At 41.2% G+C, this 19,197-nt stretch overlaps 1 protein-coding gene across 1 annotated transcript; it reads right to left on the bottom strand.

The window, feature by feature from the left end:
- Positions 1–5,944: 5,944 nt before the first annotated feature.
- On the bottom strand, positions 5,945–19,053 carry CLN5 (CLN5 intracellular trafficking protein). The gene is made up of 4 exons (XM_072976368.1): positions 18,759–19,053; positions 11,982–12,147; positions 11,119–11,344; positions 5,945–8,024 (listed from the first exon to the last, which is right to left on the bottom strand). The coding sequence occupies exons 1-4, from the start codon at positions 18,914–18,916 to the stop codon at positions 7,513–7,515; spliced, it is 1,062 nt and encodes a 353-aa protein (XP_072832469.1). The 5' UTR covers positions 18,917–19,053; the 3' UTR covers positions 5,945–7,512.
- Between the last annotated feature and the right edge of the window lie 144 nt (positions 19,054–19,197).

The raw sequence follows: 19,197 nt of genomic DNA, 5'->3' as shown, positions 1-19,197 counted from the left end.
TAAGTTACACAGTTGTTAAAGGGCAGCAAAATTTAATTGGCAGATTCCTGCCTGGCCATGTTTTGGTTTCCCAACTACCATTTTAAAAAACTTGTTCTTGAATCATCTCTATTCCAAATCCCTACTTCATCTTGTAAGTACAGTTGACAGGTTTGATAAATTAAGTAGTAGTTACTTAAGTGAATGCTATACACTCTGTGTTACAGTCACTTGAGTTTATATGTTAACTTTCATAGAATTTCTTCATTTATTAATATTCTTAGGAATAGTGAAAAATTATGCTTTTTAATGTCACTACTAGACTCTTGCTATAGTATGCAGGTTCCATGTACAGGTGTTCTCATTTGTCTTTGCTGTGGAACTGAATTCTGTGATTTAGTTTTTTTTAATTGAAGTATAGTCAGTTTAAAATGTATCAATTTCTGATGTACAAGTCATACATGTACATCATATATTCCTTTTCATATTCTTTTTCATTATAGGCTACTTACTACAAGATACTGACTCTAGTCTGTGATTTGCAGTTAGCACAAAACTTGGCACAGGAGTTTTTGCTCATTACCCCAATGTACTTCTGGAAATCCAAAATACTGTCTTTCCAGAACAATTTTCAAAAGAACCTTATAGAAGTTGGCACTGCCCAATTTTAGCCACTAGATGGTGATAATGAAAGATCCCAAGTCTTCCCGTGATCTATTCTGAAGACAACTAGCAGTCTGAAAGAGGCAAACGTAGACAGCAGTGCCAGACAGCAGAATTAAAGGACACATAGCTAACCCCCTCCCACAAGTACATCGAACATTCCATCTACAAATCCATCAATTCGCACAGAACACCTGCTGAACTTTGACAGAGTATCTCTTACTATGAAACACAAGAAGATTCTCACAAAAACCGGTATTAAAAAAGAAATCGGTGCGGGAGGGAGGGAGGGAGTGGCAGAAGAGGAAACGTGCCCTTACGCTGGTCAGCTGGAACACCAAGGGAGGTTCCGAGGCTCAGAGGAGAAAGCAGCAGCTGCTTGGCAGAAAGAACTGAGAAAAACCAGCATGGGGGTCCCTGCGCTCTCCAACCCTAAATACAAGCCGGCAGGGGTGGGCCGTGATGGGCTGGTGGAGCTGGGTGATGAGCCTGGGGAGAGAGCTGGGGCTGACTGCCCGGAGGCAGCCTCAGGGCAGGAGTGTGGGGTGGGCTATGTCTGGGAGCCTGTGCAGAAGAGAACACCTTGGACCTTGCACCCTCCTCTCCCAAAAGCAACTACTGGTGCATGTCAGGGAGGGGCACAACCAGCCAGGCCATAGCTGCTGTCTTCACTAGCCCAGAGCACAATGCCCTGCAGCATTGTTGAAAGCAGCATTGTCGGAAGGCACCTCCTCTAGAGAAGAGAGGTGGGGCTCGGTCATAGCCATCACAATCCTGGTTCTAGGCTCCCAGAGGGAGGGGCTGAAAGCTGAATCCATACCCAGGGGCCCAGTACTTCACTAAGGTTTAATTACCGTCCCAAGCAGAGGGGGTGGGTTTGCTCCTCTGGTGCTTTGTGGACCTGAGCCTCAAAGATGAACAAGCAATGAACAGAATGCTAGCACACAGCAGAGTCAGGCTTGGCATTAACAGCAGGCCGGGTATCTTACGTGGACACAGGGTGTGGTCCTGCCCTAACCCTGTGGCACACTACAGATCCAGTTGTGTGACTGACCACTCACTGGCTGACAGAGGGGGTGGCTCACATTCCGACAGCTGAGGCAGGGACAAGGGCAGCATCAACAAAGAGTACCTTGTAAGCCCGCATAACAAGTGACAGACACCACCAGAAGGTACTTCCTGGTGGGCGGCTCATGCAAGGAATACTCAGTAACTCTTCTTCCAGCTGAAGCACTCCAACCTGGCATATGACATACTGCAGCTCAGAAACAGGTCTGGAAGCCTCCCAAAATAGGAGCACCCCAGTCCCTGCCAGGGCTGTGACAACCACAGAACATAAAAGGAAGCTCTGCTCAACAACAACCAGGGCAGACTCTGGTCACTCACAACACCAATCACATCCCCAATCAAAGGGAAAATAGCCAACACACACAGACGAAAGACACGGCAACCATCCACAGTACAAACAGCCCTCATGAAAAAATTACTAGATAAGCAGAGTTTATAAAGGAACGCTGCCACCTCAAATCAAAAAAACAAAAACCTTTAAGACCACAGTAGCTAACTTATACTCCTAAATCCATAGAGTCAGAAAAAATAAGTAAAATGAAGCAGAGGAACCACTCCCAATTAAAAGAACAAGAGAAGTCCCCTAAAAGAACAATGAAATAGATCTCAACAGTCTACTAGATCATGAGTTCAAAAACGAGGTGATAAAAGCACTGATGGAAAAAGAGACTATTAAGAGAAATACAGAATACTATAAAAAGGAATTAGAAAATATGAAGAGGAGCCAATTAAAATCAGAAAAGTCAACTGCTGGGGTAAGAGCTGAGCTACAGGCAGTCAAGAGCAGACTAGATATTGCAGAGGAACAAGTAAGTGACTTAGAAGACAGAAAAACAGAAGTCACCCAATCAGAAAAGCAGACAGAAAAGCAAGTAAAAACCAATGAAAGCAATAAAGGGACCTATGGGATAATATAAAGTGCGCCAATCTATGCATAATAGGGGTTTCAGAAGGACAAGAAAGAAAAAAGGAGACTGAAAAGGTATTTGAAGAAATCATGACTGGAAACTTCCCAAACCTAAAGAAGGAATCAGATACCCAAGTACAGGAAGCACAGAGGGTCCACAAGAAGAAACCAAACAGACCTATACCAAGACATAATTAAGAGGGCCAAAGTTAAAGAAATTATTCTAAAAGCAGCAAGAGAAAAACAAAGAATTAGTTACAATGGAACATCCATAAGGCTTTCAGCTGATTTCTCTACAAAAACACTCCTGGCCAGAAGGGAGTGGCAACATATATTCAGTCCTGAATGAGAAAAAGCTGCAACCTAACATACTATCCAGCAAGACTATTCTTTACACTAGAAGGAGAGAGAAAGAATGTCACAGATAAGGGAAAAAAAAAAAAAGAATTCAGCAATACCAAACCTATTCTAAAAGAAATTGAAAGGTCTTCCCTAAATAGAAAACCAGGAAATTATAGAAATGACAAAACCATAACTGGAAATGCAATAACTACAGTGAGTTGCAAGAGAATAAACATGAAGGTATTAAAAAAAAAAGACATTAAAATCATAAAAGGTGGGAGAGAGGAGCAGGAAGATATACTTTTTTTTCCCTCTTTTTCCCCTTCATTCTTCTTAGGATGTGTCTGAGCCTATATAACTACCAGTCTAAAGCAAACAGATATAGTAGTTTGTATATAACATACTTGAAAAACAGGGTAACTACAAATCAAAAACATACAATAGAGTCATAAAAACCAAAAAGAAACCAAGCCAATACAAAAGAAAATGATCAAACCACTAAAAGAAAAGCAAAAGGAATAAAAAGAAACAAAGAAGAAACATCAAATCAACTGGAAAATAAAGTTTAAAATGGCAATAAACACATATTTATCAATAATTACCATAAATGTCAATGGACAAAATGCTTTCATCAAAAGATACAGACTGGTAGACTGAATAATAAAACAAGGGCCTACCATCTGCTGCCTACAAGGACCCACTTTAGGGTGAAAGACACACATAGATTGAAAGTGAGAGGATGGAAAAAGATATTTCATGCAAATGGAAATGATAGGAAAGTGAAGTAGCAATACTCGTATCAGACAAAACAGACTTTAATAGAAAGGCTGTAAAATAGAAGAAAGACACTATATAATGATTAAAGGAGCAGTACAAGAGGATATTACACTTGTAAATATATATGCACCCATTATGGGAGCACCTAAATACATAAAACAAAAACCAACAGACATAAATGGAGAAACTGATGGGAAATACTGGGAGACTTGAACAACCCACTAACATCATTAGACAGATCTTCCAGACAGAAAGTCAGTAAGACAATGGAGATACGAAATGACACAACAGAGCAGTTGGACTTGGTTGATATATTTAGGACATATCCACAAAAAAACATATCAATGGAATTGATGGAACAGAACAGAGAGCCCAGAAATAAATGCAGACTTTTGGTCAATTAATCTTCAACAAAGGAGGCAAGAATATATATAATGGAGTAAAGACAGTCTCTTCAGCAAATGGTGTTGGGAAAACTGGACAGCTGAATATAAATCAGTGAAGTTAGAACACTCCCTCACACCATACACAGAAATAAACTCAAAATGGCTTAAAGACTTAAACATAAGACATTATAGGGGGAGGGTATAGAGGATATAGTTCAAGTGGAAGTGTGTATGCTTAGCATACACAAGGTCCTGGGTTCAATCCCCACTACATTCTCTAAAAAATAAATAAATGAGTAAACCTAATTAACACCCTACCAACCAAAAAAAACAAAACAAAAATGACAAGACACTATAAATCTTCTAGAAAACAGGCAAAACATTTTCTGACATAAATCTTGGCAATGTTCTCCTAGGACAGTCTATCCAGGCAATAGAAATAAAAGCAAAAATAAACAAATAGGACCTAATTAAACTTATAAGCTCTTGCACAGCAAAGGAAACTATAAGCAAAATAAAAGACAACCTATGCAATGAGAGAAAATAATTGCAAAAGATGAGACTGACAAGGGCTTAATTTCCAGACAGCTCACACAACTTAATAAAACAAACAAACAAACAAAAAACCCAACCCCAAAATGGGCAGAAGACCTAAACAAGCAATCCTCCAGTGAAGACATACAAATGGCCAACAGGCATATGAAAAAAATGCTCAATATCACTATCAGAGAAATGCAAATCAAAACTACAATGAGGTATCACCTCACACCAGTCAGAATGGCCATCATTCAAAAGTCCACAAACGACAAATGCTGGAGAGGATGTAGAGGAAAGGGAACCCTCCTACACTGTTGGTGGGAATGCAGTTTGGTGCAGCCATTATGGAAAACAGTCTGGAGAATCCTCAAAAAACTAAGAGTAGACTTATCATATGATCCATCAATCCCACTCCTGGGCATACATCTAGAGGGAACTTTAATTTGAAAAGATATATGCACCCCCATGCTCATAGCAGCACTACTTACAACAGCCAAGACAGGGAAACAACCGAAATGTCCACTGACAGGACTGGATAAAACTGTGGTATATTTATACAATGGAATTACTACTGAGCCATAAACAAGAATAAAATGTCATTTACAGCAACATGGATGGATCTGGAGATGGTCATTCCAAGTGAAGTAAGCCAAAAAGAGAAAGGAAAATACTCATCACTCATATATCACTCATACATGGAATCTAAGAAACAACAAAAAAAGACACTGATGAACTTATCTATAAAACAGAAGTAGACTCAGACATAGTAAACAAAGTTATGGTTACCAGGGGCCAAGCAGTGGGAAGGGATAAATTGGGAGTTCAAGATTTGCAGATATTAACTCCCATATATAACACAGAAAAAACAAATTTCTTCTGTATAGCACAGGGAACTATATTCAATATCTTGTAGTAACCTATAATGGAAAAGAATATGAAAATGAATATATGTATGTATATGTATGACTGAAACATGCTGTGCACCAGAAATTGACACATCATAACTGACTATATTTTAATTAAAAAAAAAAAAGAAGCAAACATAATCAGGTATGTTCAGCCACTATTCACATGAGTAGGTAGGCCAGTGGGTAGGCAGTGGAAGCAAGTTGTCCCTACATCTGAGAGTCAAGACAGTCTCTGTGCAGCAGGCGTAAGGGTGTAGTGCTTTCTCAAGCTATCTGTGGTAAAGGGCTGTGTTATTTTCAGCATTTTAGTGCGTATCGTTTTCAAAAAGACAATAAAAATGAATTCCTAAATGAAATAAAAACAAAGACATACAAAATACAAGCCTCAATTTTTTTTTGTTAGATTCAACAGAAACAAAATTGCTCCAGTAAGCTGCTTTAAAAGCTTCAAGATGCTTTCCCATCCATATCGGCACTTGTATCCTCAGACCCCTAATGTGGTGTTAGTAAAATGTGGCTCAGGCGCTGGTCTAAGGACCGCACTTTGAGTAGCATTAGAAAAAACTGCTTTGTTGTCAGTGAGCAGAATCTGGTCCAAAATATGGCTGCATTAGCACTAGCTAGGGAGCTGTAAAAAGGTTCTGTGACCTTTCTAACCCTCAGTTTACTCATCTGAATCAGGTGAGTATCTATGCTTAGGCCTTTCATGAGAACTCACTGTACCAACCTCACAGGAAGCCCACTGAATAACAGTCAGTATATTTACATATTAAATACAGACTGTTTTCTCTGATTGCTCCATCATTTTACAGACCTGTATGTTTTTTCCATGAATAGAAACAACGTGTTCAGTTGATCATCAAAACTTAAAGGACCCTGAAACCTTGATTGATTGGCCCTATTGGAAGCGCAGCTACTTGGAGATCTTGACAAAAACCTGCCCTCCCTCTGGGAAGTGACCCTGTTTCACCGCTGGCAGCCTTAGTGGGCGGCGGGAGGCCTGCGAGAAGCAGTGAAGGGGTGAGAGGTGCCTGTTCACCCAGCTGTGTCTGCAGTGGATACTTCCGAGTCCTGTGTGTTTGAAGAACTGCAGAAGCACTTAAGTGGCCAACTCAAAAGTCTAGGTGATTATTACAAAGCCAGGAAAGGCTGGCACGTAAACCACATTAGGCAAGATCAAGGATGGCAATCTGTTCTTTGATTAATTGTTACAGCTGCCATTTACTGTGACCTTACTAGGCCGAATTATACACGGCTTCAATCCTTACAACAATCCTGACATATTAATCACTTTAGAGATAAAGGAACTAAGGTTCAGAGATGTTAAACTGCTTAAATCACAACATGCCAGTTACCAACCAGGTCTAAAATGCCAGCCGGAAACCTGTGCTCTTTATCACTGTTTTTATCACATCTGAAAGCACAACCACTTCAGCTACTGTGTCTAAATTACTTTTTAAGGTTAACTGAGTGGAAGAAAATCAAACTACCAGACCTGGTTCCAAAAGTTACAAAGGCTATAAAATCAATAAAAATTACTAAAACATACCTAAGTGAAAAAGCGTAACTACTATACCAGAAAAGAGTAGCTCCCACCATGAGAATGTCACTGAGGGTATTTCTAAAGTTTTGGCACATCATATCCACATTTTTAAATTTCTGAGTCAAAAGACCCTATGTATCTCATATGAATTGTAATTCTCCATATTAACAAAGGCTTGGAGATTGAAGTCAAGATCAAGATCACCTAACGGGCTCACTTTGGCCAACGCAGCAAGTTTTTAGCTTCTTTCCAAAAAAATTCCTGAGATATTATTATGCAGCACTGTGCCATTGTGCATTTTACATTTCTTCCTCAAGAAAGGAAGGTCTAAGAAATCCACATATGTAGAACTACTCCCTGAAAAACTGATGAGCTAGTAGAAAAAAAAATAGAATTAAGATTTTATAAACCAGAGAGTGTCTTGTTTCTGTTTGGTAAAGGGATTTCTTCATATGTTATTTTAATAAAAGGGAATTTCATGGGTAAAAACCAATATTCAAAATTATAAAACAAATAGAACTGTCTGTGTATAACCACTGTATCAAACATTTGCAAGAAACTCAACAGAAATTCTTTAGTTGTCAAATGTGGTTTGAAGGGATAATAAAATCTTTTTATGGCTAAGGCAAGAGTCTTGTCTCCCGCTGGCCCAAAAATAGATGTTTCATTTCCCAAATAAGCAGGCTCTCCACTGTAAAGAAATATTCTTGTATAGTTGGTTTCTATCTTCTTGAACTCTGCTCCAAGTTCAGCCAACTTCTTATATGTCCTTAACACAAATTTGGAACAGTCGTAGGATTCAAACCATGTCTCTGCGCCTTTTTCTGGGCTGGCTTGGACAGTCCATGTCTCATAATAAATCCCTGTTTCATTGTCTTGTTTTACCCACTTTGCCATTTTGTTAAACACGTTTCCTAGTTAAAAGAAAAAAAATCACTACGTGAACATTGAAGCTAATCATGCCAGTTTTAAGTAAAATGTTCTAACCAGATTTAGGTTATGACTCCATGAATAAACAATAGTTTCTGAGTTTTCAAACCTGCATCTCACAATAAGAATCCAAGCTCAGCCAATTTTTGTTCCATTTTTCAAGACACAAGGTATTTCTAAACTGTAAACATTATATACAATAGGTGTATAAAGGTAAGTCTGACATACTAATTCTATAGTCACTTAAGTTACAGTCAAAAGCAAAATTATACACATGCAGAAGCCCTCCTTCTCTACCCAACTCAACACATTTTGGATTCAGAGGCAAAAGAGAAAAGAAAGCAAGGGAGAAATTGTGGAAGAGGAAAGAGTGAATGGGGCACAGTCTAAGAACTGAGGAGGGGGCAGCGCAAAGCTTCTCTGTCACAGAGCATGGTGTGTGTACAGTACGAACAGCTGCCTCGGGAACTTGACAAGGAAGCACTGTACCCCCATCCACCCTGAATACTTGGAACCTCCTTTTTCTCCCTGTACTGCAGCTGTTGGCATTCTGCTTACAACCTTCCTGCCCACCACACAGATTTTTCCATGGTTTTGGTTTTGGCCACGTTCATGGATTATACAGACTGGAGGATGGCTAACACTCTCTCCTACCACCTGGTACCAGACAAGAAATCTCTCCAAATGTTAACAAAACACTGAACCCTGCATGGTTACAACCACATCTGGCCCCAAAAGAGCTTGGCCCCAACGTTTCACTTTGTCACTGTGTGTGAACCTTTCTTAGGTTACTGCAACTTGAGTCCATAAAAACAAGTCCTACAGAATGGAGTGGCTGCCTTTATCAGTCTTATGGTATTAAAATTGTGGAATAATATATATCCTGTTGTCTTAGAATGGGGGATACTGTTCTTAAGAGTTCTTCAGCTTTGAAAAGCCACTGCTGTAATGAAGAGGTAAGAATACTCCAAAACACTATTTTGTAACATGAAAAGAGGTCAATGAGCAGGATTAATCACAAGGCACATGGATGACGTAAAAGATTTAAGTACTGGCGTATCACAAACTCTTTTACAAAAAAAGGGATCACTTGTTCGTATGATCATACTTTGATGTTAGAAGGAAGAATGTGCAGCTAATGAGGTAGGTGGAAATGGAGAAAGGAGAGATGTGAACTGGCCTCAAATAAAAGGATAGCTATTATACTGAGCATTATTAAAAAAAAAGACAGGCTTTTATATTGCTGGGATGGTTTGGGGCACATAAATTAGAAAACAAGATCAGAAAACAGCATGATGTATATGGTTAAAAGATTTCCAGATTACATTTCAAAGACACCAATTCTGCAAATCAAAACCACAATGAGGTATTATCTTACACCTGTCAGAATGGCTATTACCAAAAAGACAACAAATCACAAGTGTTGGCCAGGGCGTGGAGAAAAGGGAACCCTTGTGCACTGTTGGTGGGAATGTAAATTGGTACAGCCACTATGGAAAACCATATGAAGGTTCCTCAAAGAAATTAAGAACAGAACAACCATATGATCCAGCAATTCCACTTCTGGATATTTACCCAAAGAAAATAAATATACTAATTTGAAAACATATATTCACCACAATGTTCGTAGCACCATTATTTATAATAGTCAAGATATGGAAGCAACCTAAGTGTCCACTGATAGATGAATGGATAAAGATGTGGTGTATATATATGCACACACACATCCCGACACATATACGCATATGATGGACAATTACTCATTTAAAAAAAATGAAATCTTGCCATCTGCAACAACATGAACCTAGAGGGTATTATGCTTAGTGAAGAAAGCAAGACAAAGAAAGGCAAATTACTGTATGATTTCATTATATGTGGAATCTAAAAAATAAAGCAAATGAACCAACAAAACAGAAAACAGACCCATAGGCACAGAGAACAAACTGGTGGTTAAGAGGGAAGTGGGGGTGGGCAAAATAGGTGAAGGGGATTAAGAGTTATAAACTTCCAGTTATAAAGTAATTAAGTTGTGAGGATGTAATGCAAAGCACAGGGAATATAGTCAATAATATTGTAATAACCTTGTAAGGTGACAGATGGTTACTAAACTTATCATGGTGATCAATTTGTTATGTATATAAATGCTGAATGTTGTACATCTAAAACTAATATAATATTGTATGTCAACTATACTTCAATTAAAAAAAAAAGAAAAAGGAAAAAAATTAAAATGAAGACACCAATTCTATTCCTGGCTCTACATTTAGCTGTGACCTTAAGAGACAGGAAAGTCACACCGTCTGGAAAGCCTCAAGTCCTTATTTGTTAAAGGAAGAAGGGTACCTTATCCTACCCCACTGAACTGTGAGCTGACGTATTCTGAAATGTATTGTAAAGAGCTATACAAGTGCAAAGCATGATAATTTCCTCAAGTCTTATGGTTGAAGGGCCTCAAATGCATAAGATCATGTATGTTTTGGGACGCAATGCAGTGAAGTGGTTAAGAAAATGGTCAATAAGGCTTGGCTGCAAGAGTTGGAGTCCCACTTAGCTGTGTGCCTCTTACCTCACTGTGCCTTGAGTTCCCCAAAATGGGGAAAAACATAGTAATTTGGTGCTGGGGGGAGGTTTGTTGTGATGATAAATGATGTGATTTATGTAAAAGCACCCAGAACACTGCCAGGCCCAGAGTCAGTTCAAATGAGTGGTAGCTATTATTATTTCTTGACATAAAAACATTTTGATTCGCCATCACTAAAAGCCTTTTTACAGATACAATTAACAGGCCCCTTAATCAATTCAAGCATTTTATGGATTTCCCTCTATTGTTTTACTCAGAAATAAATAAAACCGTTTTTTATCATTTCATTTATTTTTTACCATGAGAATGAAGAAGTTATAGATAAGGTGAAGTTCTGAATGAGTAATAATGTGGGTCAAAGGTTAGTGAACTTCAGAAGTACATTTTGTAAGTTGACCTCTAAAAGTAGAGCATTACTGAAATGCCTCAATGAAACTAATGTCTACCATTTGGGTATCGATGCAATCACCAGATACTGCCGTATCTTTGAAACTCACCTGATACGGTTGCTACCAGAACTAACGTCCCATTTTCCTTCCAGTGAATATCATCAATTCCTTCAAAAAAGCAGGCAGCTCCTTGATTACACCAGAAAGGGGCGTTCATTTCAGGTCGGAGATGGGGAAATGTGCAGTTTCCGAGTTGGAAAAGCTCATACCATTCCATTGTGTAGTTCTTGCCAGTTGAAGTGCTCCTGAACCCAACGGCATCATGCATGATTTTCTGTGTAAAGACCATACAAGTATAAAAGCACTTGTGAAATGACCACTGGTTCAGGAACCAGATGGGGGAAAGTGTGACCCCACAATGCAAACTGAATAGAACAGCTGTTCCTCTTCCACTATGTTATCATGTCTCCTCTGTGCCTCCTCAAACTCCCAGCTCTTATCCACTCTGGTATTGGCCACTGCAGCTCAGCTCAGACACAGCTTAGAATGAGGACGAGAAGCCTCCCCATCACAGACTCAAGAAGGAAGTCTGTGTACGTCACAGGTGATGAGAGGCTCAAATGGTGAGCTCACCTAGGAAAAGTATGTTCAACAGGGACTGGGCACGAAGAAGTGATTTCTGCCTGCCATACTCCTTCCTTGGGGCCTCCTCCTTTCTTTCTTTCCAGGGCCTGGGTACAGGAGTTGGGTTTGGATTTAGAATATTAAAAGGGATTAAAGCAACTGCTGTTATCATGGTCATGATCATAAATTCTGATGATTTTCTTTGACTACTCACTTTGAATATGCTAAGAGGAGCACCAACAAAATATGGTCTAAAATCAGCCCTTAAAATAGTGATCATTCCATCAAATCCACTTAATAACCAAATCATTTAATTAACCAGTTATAAGAGCAAGATGCAGCCTTACCATGTGTCCCAGGAGGTCTCCGTATTTAAATTCCCACACTGGGGCCTGTAACCGAAAGACTTCAATGACATCATCATCCTTCATCACAGGGATAGCGGAGCCAGTGGGACAGAAAGTATATTTAGCTTGACAGTAAGGATCTGGTTCGGGACGGAAGGAAAAGCGTCTAATAAAGAAAAAGAAATCATTGACTTAGATTCTAATAGGACTTTGGAGGGAGTGCTGAGAAGGCGGAGTAGAAGGAGGCATAGCTCACCCCCTCCCAGGTTTACACCGAAAATTACATCCACAGACTCATCCATTCGCAAAGAACACCTACTGAACCTTTGCAGAATACCTCTCACTCCAATATACAAGTAGATTCCTTACAAAAACCGGTAGGGGAGAAAAAAAAAGTAAAAGGAAGTGGGTGCAGGTCCTGTCCTGCAGGGAGGGAGCACCCAACAAGGAAAAGCGCCTCTGTACTGGGACGCCCCCCCCCCTCCAGTGGGGAGGTCAGCAGGGACAGACAGGGGGCTTCCAAAGCTCGGAGCTCGGAGGAGAAAACAGCAGCTGCTTGGCAGAGAGAACTGAGAGAAACCGGCACAAAGGGCCCCTGCGATCCCTAGCCCTAGACGCGATCCCTAGCCCTAGATGCGAGCCGGTAGGGAGCAGGCCAGGACTGGCTGCTGGGGCTGGGTGACAAGCCCCAGGAGAGGGTTGGGGCCTACTGTGTAGAGGGGCTGGAGTGTGGCGCGGGCTGTGGCTGGGAGTGTGTGCAGAACAGAACAGCATGGGACCCCCATAAAAAGCAACACTGCTGGTGCGCATGGTGGGGAGGGGCTCAATGCAGCTGCTCCATAGCTGCTATCTCCACTCGCTCGAGGGCCTCCTCAGCACCACTGTTGGTGGGCTCGGTCTTGTGAGAAGAGAGGTGGGGTTCGCTCAGTCATAGCCACCACAATCGCTGGTGCATAGCTCCTGGGTGGATGTGGGGCCCCACAACATCACAGGCTGGACTGAGACTTGTTTACAGACCCAGGCAGAGACCCTGGGATTGTGCCACTGGTAACTTTGTGGACCAGTGCCACTAAGACAAACGAGCAAGTTCCAGCACATGGAGGGGGCAGGTTTAGCATTTACAGCAAGCCTGAGTATCTTACGAGGAAAAGGGGCTGGCGAATGCAAAAAATGGAGAAATTACAACCAACACCACAGAAATACAAAAAACCTTAAGACAATACTATGAACAACTGTAAGGCAACAGATTGGACAACCTATAAGAAATGGACAAGTTCCTAGAAACATACAGTCCACGAAGACTGAATCAGGAAGTAGATCACTTGAACAGACCAATCATTAGAAGTGAAATGGATTCAGCAATAAAAAAAAAAACCTCCCTGCAAACAAAAGTCCAGGACAAGATGGCTTCACTGGGGAGTTCTACCAAACATACAAAGAAAAACTCATAACGACCCTTCTCAAACTCTTCCGAAAGACTGAAGAGGAAGGAGTACTTCCAAACTCATTCTGTGACGCTACCATTACCCTGAAACCAAAATCAGACAATGACACTATCAAAAAAGAAAATTACAGGTCAATACTGTTGATGAACATAGATGCAAAAATCTTAAACAAAATATTAGCAAACAGAATCCAACAACACATAAAAAAGATCATATACCATGATCAAGTTGGATTCATCCCAGGGACACAACGATGATTCAACATAAGCAAATCATCAATGTGATACACCATATCAACAAAGGGACAAAAATCACATGACCACCTCAACAGACACAGGAAAAGCATCTGATAAAAATCAACACCCATTTATGATAAAACTCTTACCAAAGTGGGTACAGAGGGAAAATATTTCAACATAATAAAAGCTATTTAAGACAAACCCACAGTCAGTGTAGTGAAATAATGAAAAGGTGAAAGCTTTCCCACTAAAATCTGGAACAAGACAAAGATGTCCATTCTCACCACTTCTATTCAACATAGTCTTGGAAGTCCTAGCCACAGCAATCAGGAAAGAAAAAGAAATAAAAGGGATCCAAACTGGAAGAGAAGAGGTAAAACTGTCACTACATGTAGATGACATGACGCTATATATAGAAAACCCTAAAAACTCCACACAAAAACTACTAGAGCTGATAAAAGAATTCAGCAAGGTAGCCGGATACAAGATTAACATACAGACATCAGCTACATTTCTTTACTCTGACAATGAAATATCAGAAAAAGAAAGCAAAGAAACAATCCCTTTTAAACTCGCATCCAAAAAAATAAAATACTTAGGAATACATCTGATCAAGGAGGTGAACAACTTATATGCAGAGAACTACAAAACAATGATTAAGGAAATTAAAGATGACTTAAAGAAATGGCAAGATATCCCATGCTCTTGAATTGGAAGAGTAAATATTGTGAAAATGGCCATTCTACCCAAAGCAATCTACAATTTAGTATGATCTCTATCAAATTACCTGGGACATTTTTCACAGAACTAGAACAAATAATCCTAAAATTTATATGGAATCACAAAAGACCCAGAATTGCCAAAGAATACTGAAGAAAAAGAATGAAGCTGGAGGAATAACTCTCCCAGACTTCAGACACCACCACAGAGCTATAATAATCAAAACAGGGTGGTACTGGCACGAAAACAGACATACGGATCAATGGAGCAGAACAGAGAGCTGCAAAATAAACCCACAGACCTATGGTCAATTAATCTTAAACGCTGGAGAGGATGTGGGGAAAAAGGGAACCCTCCTACATTTGTGGTGGGAATGCAGTTTGGTGCAGCCATTATGGAAAACAGTATGGAGATTCTTCAGAACAGCAAAAATAGACTTACCATATGATCCATCAATCCCACTCCTGGGCATGTATCAGAAGGAACACTATTTTGAAAAGATACATGCACCCCAATGTTCATAACAGCACTAACAGCCAAGACAGGGAAACAACCTAAATGTCCATTGACAAAGCACTGGATAAATAATCTGTGGTATATTTATACAATCCAGTACTACTCTGCCATAAACAATAAAATAATGCCATTTGCAGCAACATGGATGGATCTGGGGGTGGAAGGGCTGTATGGTGAAGTATGCCAGAAAGAGAAAGAAAAATACCATATGATAGCACTCGTATGTGGAATCTAAAAAAAAAGAAAAATGATGCTAATGAACTCATCTACAAAACAGAAATAGACTCTCAGACATAGTAAACAATCTTGTGGTTACTGAGGGGAAAGGGGATGGGAAAGGATAACTTGGGAGTTTGAGATTTGCAAATATTAACTACCATATACAAAACAGATAAAAAATAAATTTCTTCTGTATAGCACAGGGAACTATATTCAGTATCTTGTAATAACCTATAATGAAAAACAATATGAAAATGAGTATATGTATGCATATGTATGACTGAAACATTATATTGCACACCAGAAATTGACACATTGTAACTGAGTATAGTTCAAGCAAAAAAAAAATTCTGATAGGAATTTGGTTCTTGCACATTTTAGAATCCAGATTTTAATTTCACTGTCAATAACATTTTTAGAGAAAACATCCAAAGCTCAGCCCATAGTGTGTAATTATACATTTCAATTCTTATCCTGTGAACAAACTCCAATGATGTCTTTAGTAGCAAATGATACATGAAAAGCACTGATAAATGCATGTTTCCCTATTTCCCTACTCCCACTGTGAGAATTCTGAACACAGGGACCGTATCTGAAAATGTTTGCAGCTTCGCATCTTACTTAGTAGGTAAACATTTACTGAATAAAGGAATATTTTTCAAGTGATATTTAACTTCCCAAACAATCTATATGTTAAGATTATTCAAAGATAATCATGATTAAACAGAACATTTTTTTAGGAATTATCCAACATTCCCTTCAACCAGTATTTATTGAGGATCTACTATGACACTAGGAACGAGGGAAACAAAAATTAAAATGCTGTTCCCCTCCTCAGGGAGCTTCAGGTAGGACATGCAAGACATTAAACAGTGACAGAGTGCAGTGTGGTAAGTGCTAAACTGAAGAAATACACACAATCCTGAGGGCACAGAAGAGGGAGAGATTGTTTTCACCTGGTGTGGGATGGGTGGGGGTGAGGAGGCAAAGAAAGAGAGGAAGGCTTCATTTAGACTTTTAAAATACTTTAGAAAAGTTAGTAGAGAAAAGGAGGGAAAACACTAAATACTCTTAAGATAAGCATGACAACCTGGAAGAGTCTCAAGTAGGTACATAAGACTGGATTCCAGCTTCAAGGCAGGAGTGGTGAGGGGACAGCTAGGCAGGGACTGTCATTTTGCCCTAATAAGGCACACCTGGGAGATGGTGTGGCTGAGGTTCCAGGCCACCACAATAAATCGATTATCCCTATAAAGTGAATCACGTGAATTTTTTAGTTTCCCAGTGCATAGAAAAATTATGTTTACATTATACTGTGGTCTACTAAGCGTGCAACAGCATTATGCCTTAAAAAAAAAAACCACTACGCATACCTTATTTAAAAAACACTTCATTGCTAAAAAAAAAATGCTAACCATCACCTGACCACACAGGGTTGTCACAAATCTTCAGTTTGTAAAAAACACAGTATCTGAAAAGTGCAAAAAAAAAAAAAATGAGGTATGCCTGCACAACATGAAGGGCACCCCCTGGAGTCCCACAACTGGGGAGGGCTGAGCCCTGGAGGCGGCCTAAAGGATCTGAAGTAGCAGATGTGATACAACTGAATTTGCTCTAAAATAAGCCTTATTTTATGAATTAGAAGAGGGTGGGGAGAGAGGCCAAATTATGGCTGAGAGGTCAGTGAGGAGGTCACAGCAACCATGTAAGAAGGGAAGAAGGGGCTGAGAAGGTCATGGCTGTAGGACTCGGGGGTGGAAGGGCCGTATGGTGAAGTCAGCTCAGCAGACGCTCAGTACACACCTTTCATATTTGGCACTGGGAGAGAAAGATGGAAGAGAAAAAAGCTGCCTTGATCCTCTAAGAATCCTAGATCTCTAAAGCTTCAGCCAGGTCTACTGTTTTACAATCCTAACACGTCAACAGAAATACCTATTTTAATTTAAGAAGGTAACAAACTCTTGATGTCAGACAAAAATATTAACAACTCTCCTGAAAGTTTACAAGACTTGGGTATACTTACCTGTTTTATAGGTGCTTACCTGGTTTAAACAAATACCTAAATTATACATAGGTTTTACTCGTCCAAAGCAAAATTTATTTTTAAGTCAAAGGTAATTTCACAAGTATAATTTCAGTGTGAATTTAATAAAATTAAATTTTACTCTGTTCAGCTAAAGGGATCAGATGAAGGCATGCAGTTAACACATCATACACTAATACTGTATCCAGGTTTCATAAGAACTGGCATTTACTAGATTTAATCCCCCCAACAAACCTGAAGGAACAACTGTTCCTACTCTGCCTCAGGACATGTGGGCACAGAGACAATGAGCAAGGACTCAAATAAAACACAAGACCTAGAAGTTGAGACTTATGTTATATTTGGTGGGCAATTCTGAGGACTTGAACCCCTTGAGCCTGGGATGACAGCCTCTCAGACCGCTCTGAGGGACTACTCTGAAGAGGGAGGGGGGAAGACAGGATATACAGGAGGTTTTACAACAAAGACCAGGTAGTCAGAACATCGAAAGATTACTGTTAAAGAAAGCCAACAGCTCAAGTTAAGGAATTTGGCACTTTTCTATGTATGGCAAGGCACAAAGGTATGGGCTCATTAAAATCATTCCTTTGATATGTACCTAGCTATCTAGGGCCAGTATCCTGTTAGTCCAAATCCTGAGTTCCCTGAGAGTGCACTGCTGGGGGTGGCTGCGGAGGCCAGGCTGCCTGTCTGCATTCTGAGTTGGTGGTAGCAGCTAACGACTTAATGGCCAGAGCATTTTTTGTTCAGATTTAGCTTACAACACCTTTCACTCACATAAGTAACCTTCCCAAGATATCACACCTAGTGATGGTGGAGCCCAGAACTTGATACCGACCACTAGGTTATCCTTCCTCCCAACTCACTATTTTGTCATCCAAAATAGTTGGGCATCTTCAAAAGTTGCTGGCCTTTCCCCTGCCTGATGTCCACACGGTGTTTTCTTTCCCTCTGCTTAGCCATCTCTGATAATGAGGCCGTGTCAAAGGCTCAAATATGCTTCAGATGTGTAGTCTCCGTCCTCAGCTTATTAACAGCGTCCTAACTCCAAGTTGAAGACAGTGGACAAATGAGGTCACCAACCCAGAAGGCGAGGAGGGGAGGGGATTCCCTGGACGCCGCACTTTATCGCTAAAAGCCGGAAGTTCCAGGCAAACGCAGGTGAGCTGGGTAAGCTGGAAATGCAGTAAGCAAATGTGATACACTCAAGATAACTAATGACAGCTCATGATATAAATAATAGATAAAGGTCTCCCCAAAGTATTCAAAGAGTCAGTTATCTGTATCCGAAAGTCATGCGATGAAATTACATTACTCCCCACTTCTTCCATCATTCGGAACAGCCCTGAGCCAAGTAACCACCTCGTAACTGCCTCAAGGACCCCTGGAGAAAGAAAGATCCCAGGGCGGTGCGCAACAAGTAGCCGAGACTCCGGAACTCGCCACTGGGTTCCACGCTCCGCCCTCAGTGCCGCCGGGCGCCGCCCCCAAATGATCTCGCGATCGGGACACGAACCCCAGCTCCCCGGCACTTTGCCCGGCCAATCCCGGCCGGGCGTGCGCGCGCCCCGCCGCGCCGTGTCCGCGCACTCACTTGTAGGGCACCGGCCAATGGCGCTGAGAGGAGCCGTCCGCCGCCGCCGCGACCAGACAGAGCAGCGCCGGGGCCCAGCGCCAAGGTGCGCGCCTCCAGACCACGTCTGCGCCCCGTCGCCCCCCGGCCCCCAGGCCGGCGTTCCTCGCCTGCTCCATGCCGCGGTTCCCGGCACTTCCAGCGCCTTCTGAGCCCCGCGCTGGCTGAGGGTCGGCGAGCCGAGAATGCGCAGAGCCACGCCCCCGCGCGAAGCCGGGACCCGGACGGCGGGCCCGCCCTCTGCCCAGCGCGCGCGCGCGCGCCGCGGCGCGGGATGCAGTCCTCGCGGGACGCCGTCCCGAGCGTGAGGGGGCGAGCGACGGCTTCTTGCGCGGCCGGGTTCTTTTTCCCCAACCCCGCGCCCTGCGGGCTTGCGACTTCTGGACTTGGCCGACCCGGA

The sequence above is a fragment of the Vicugna pacos genome, chromosome 14 (genome assembly GCF_048564905.1).
Source record: "Vicugna pacos chromosome 14, VicPac4, whole genome shotgun sequence".
Lineage (NCBI taxonomy): Eukaryota > Metazoa > Chordata > Mammalia > Artiodactyla > Camelidae > Vicugna > Vicugna pacos.
Note: the sequence above shows the minus strand (reverse complement) of the source record. Positions and strands in the feature narration are given on the sequence as shown.

Coding starts and splice junctions, on each gene's coding strand:
- CLN5 (XM_072976368.1), bottom strand. CDS start 18,916: ATGGAGCAGGCGAGGAACGCCGGCCTGGGGGCCGGGGGGCGACGGGGC. Junction 12,148..18,758: donor CATTGGCCGGTGCCCTACAA/GTGAGTGCGCGG, acceptor TTTCTTTATTAG/ACGCTTTTCCTTCCGTCCCG. Junction 8,025..11,118: donor TCTGGTAGCAACCGTATCAG/GTGAGTTTCAAA, acceptor TCTTTTAACTAG/GAAACGTGTTTAACAAAATG.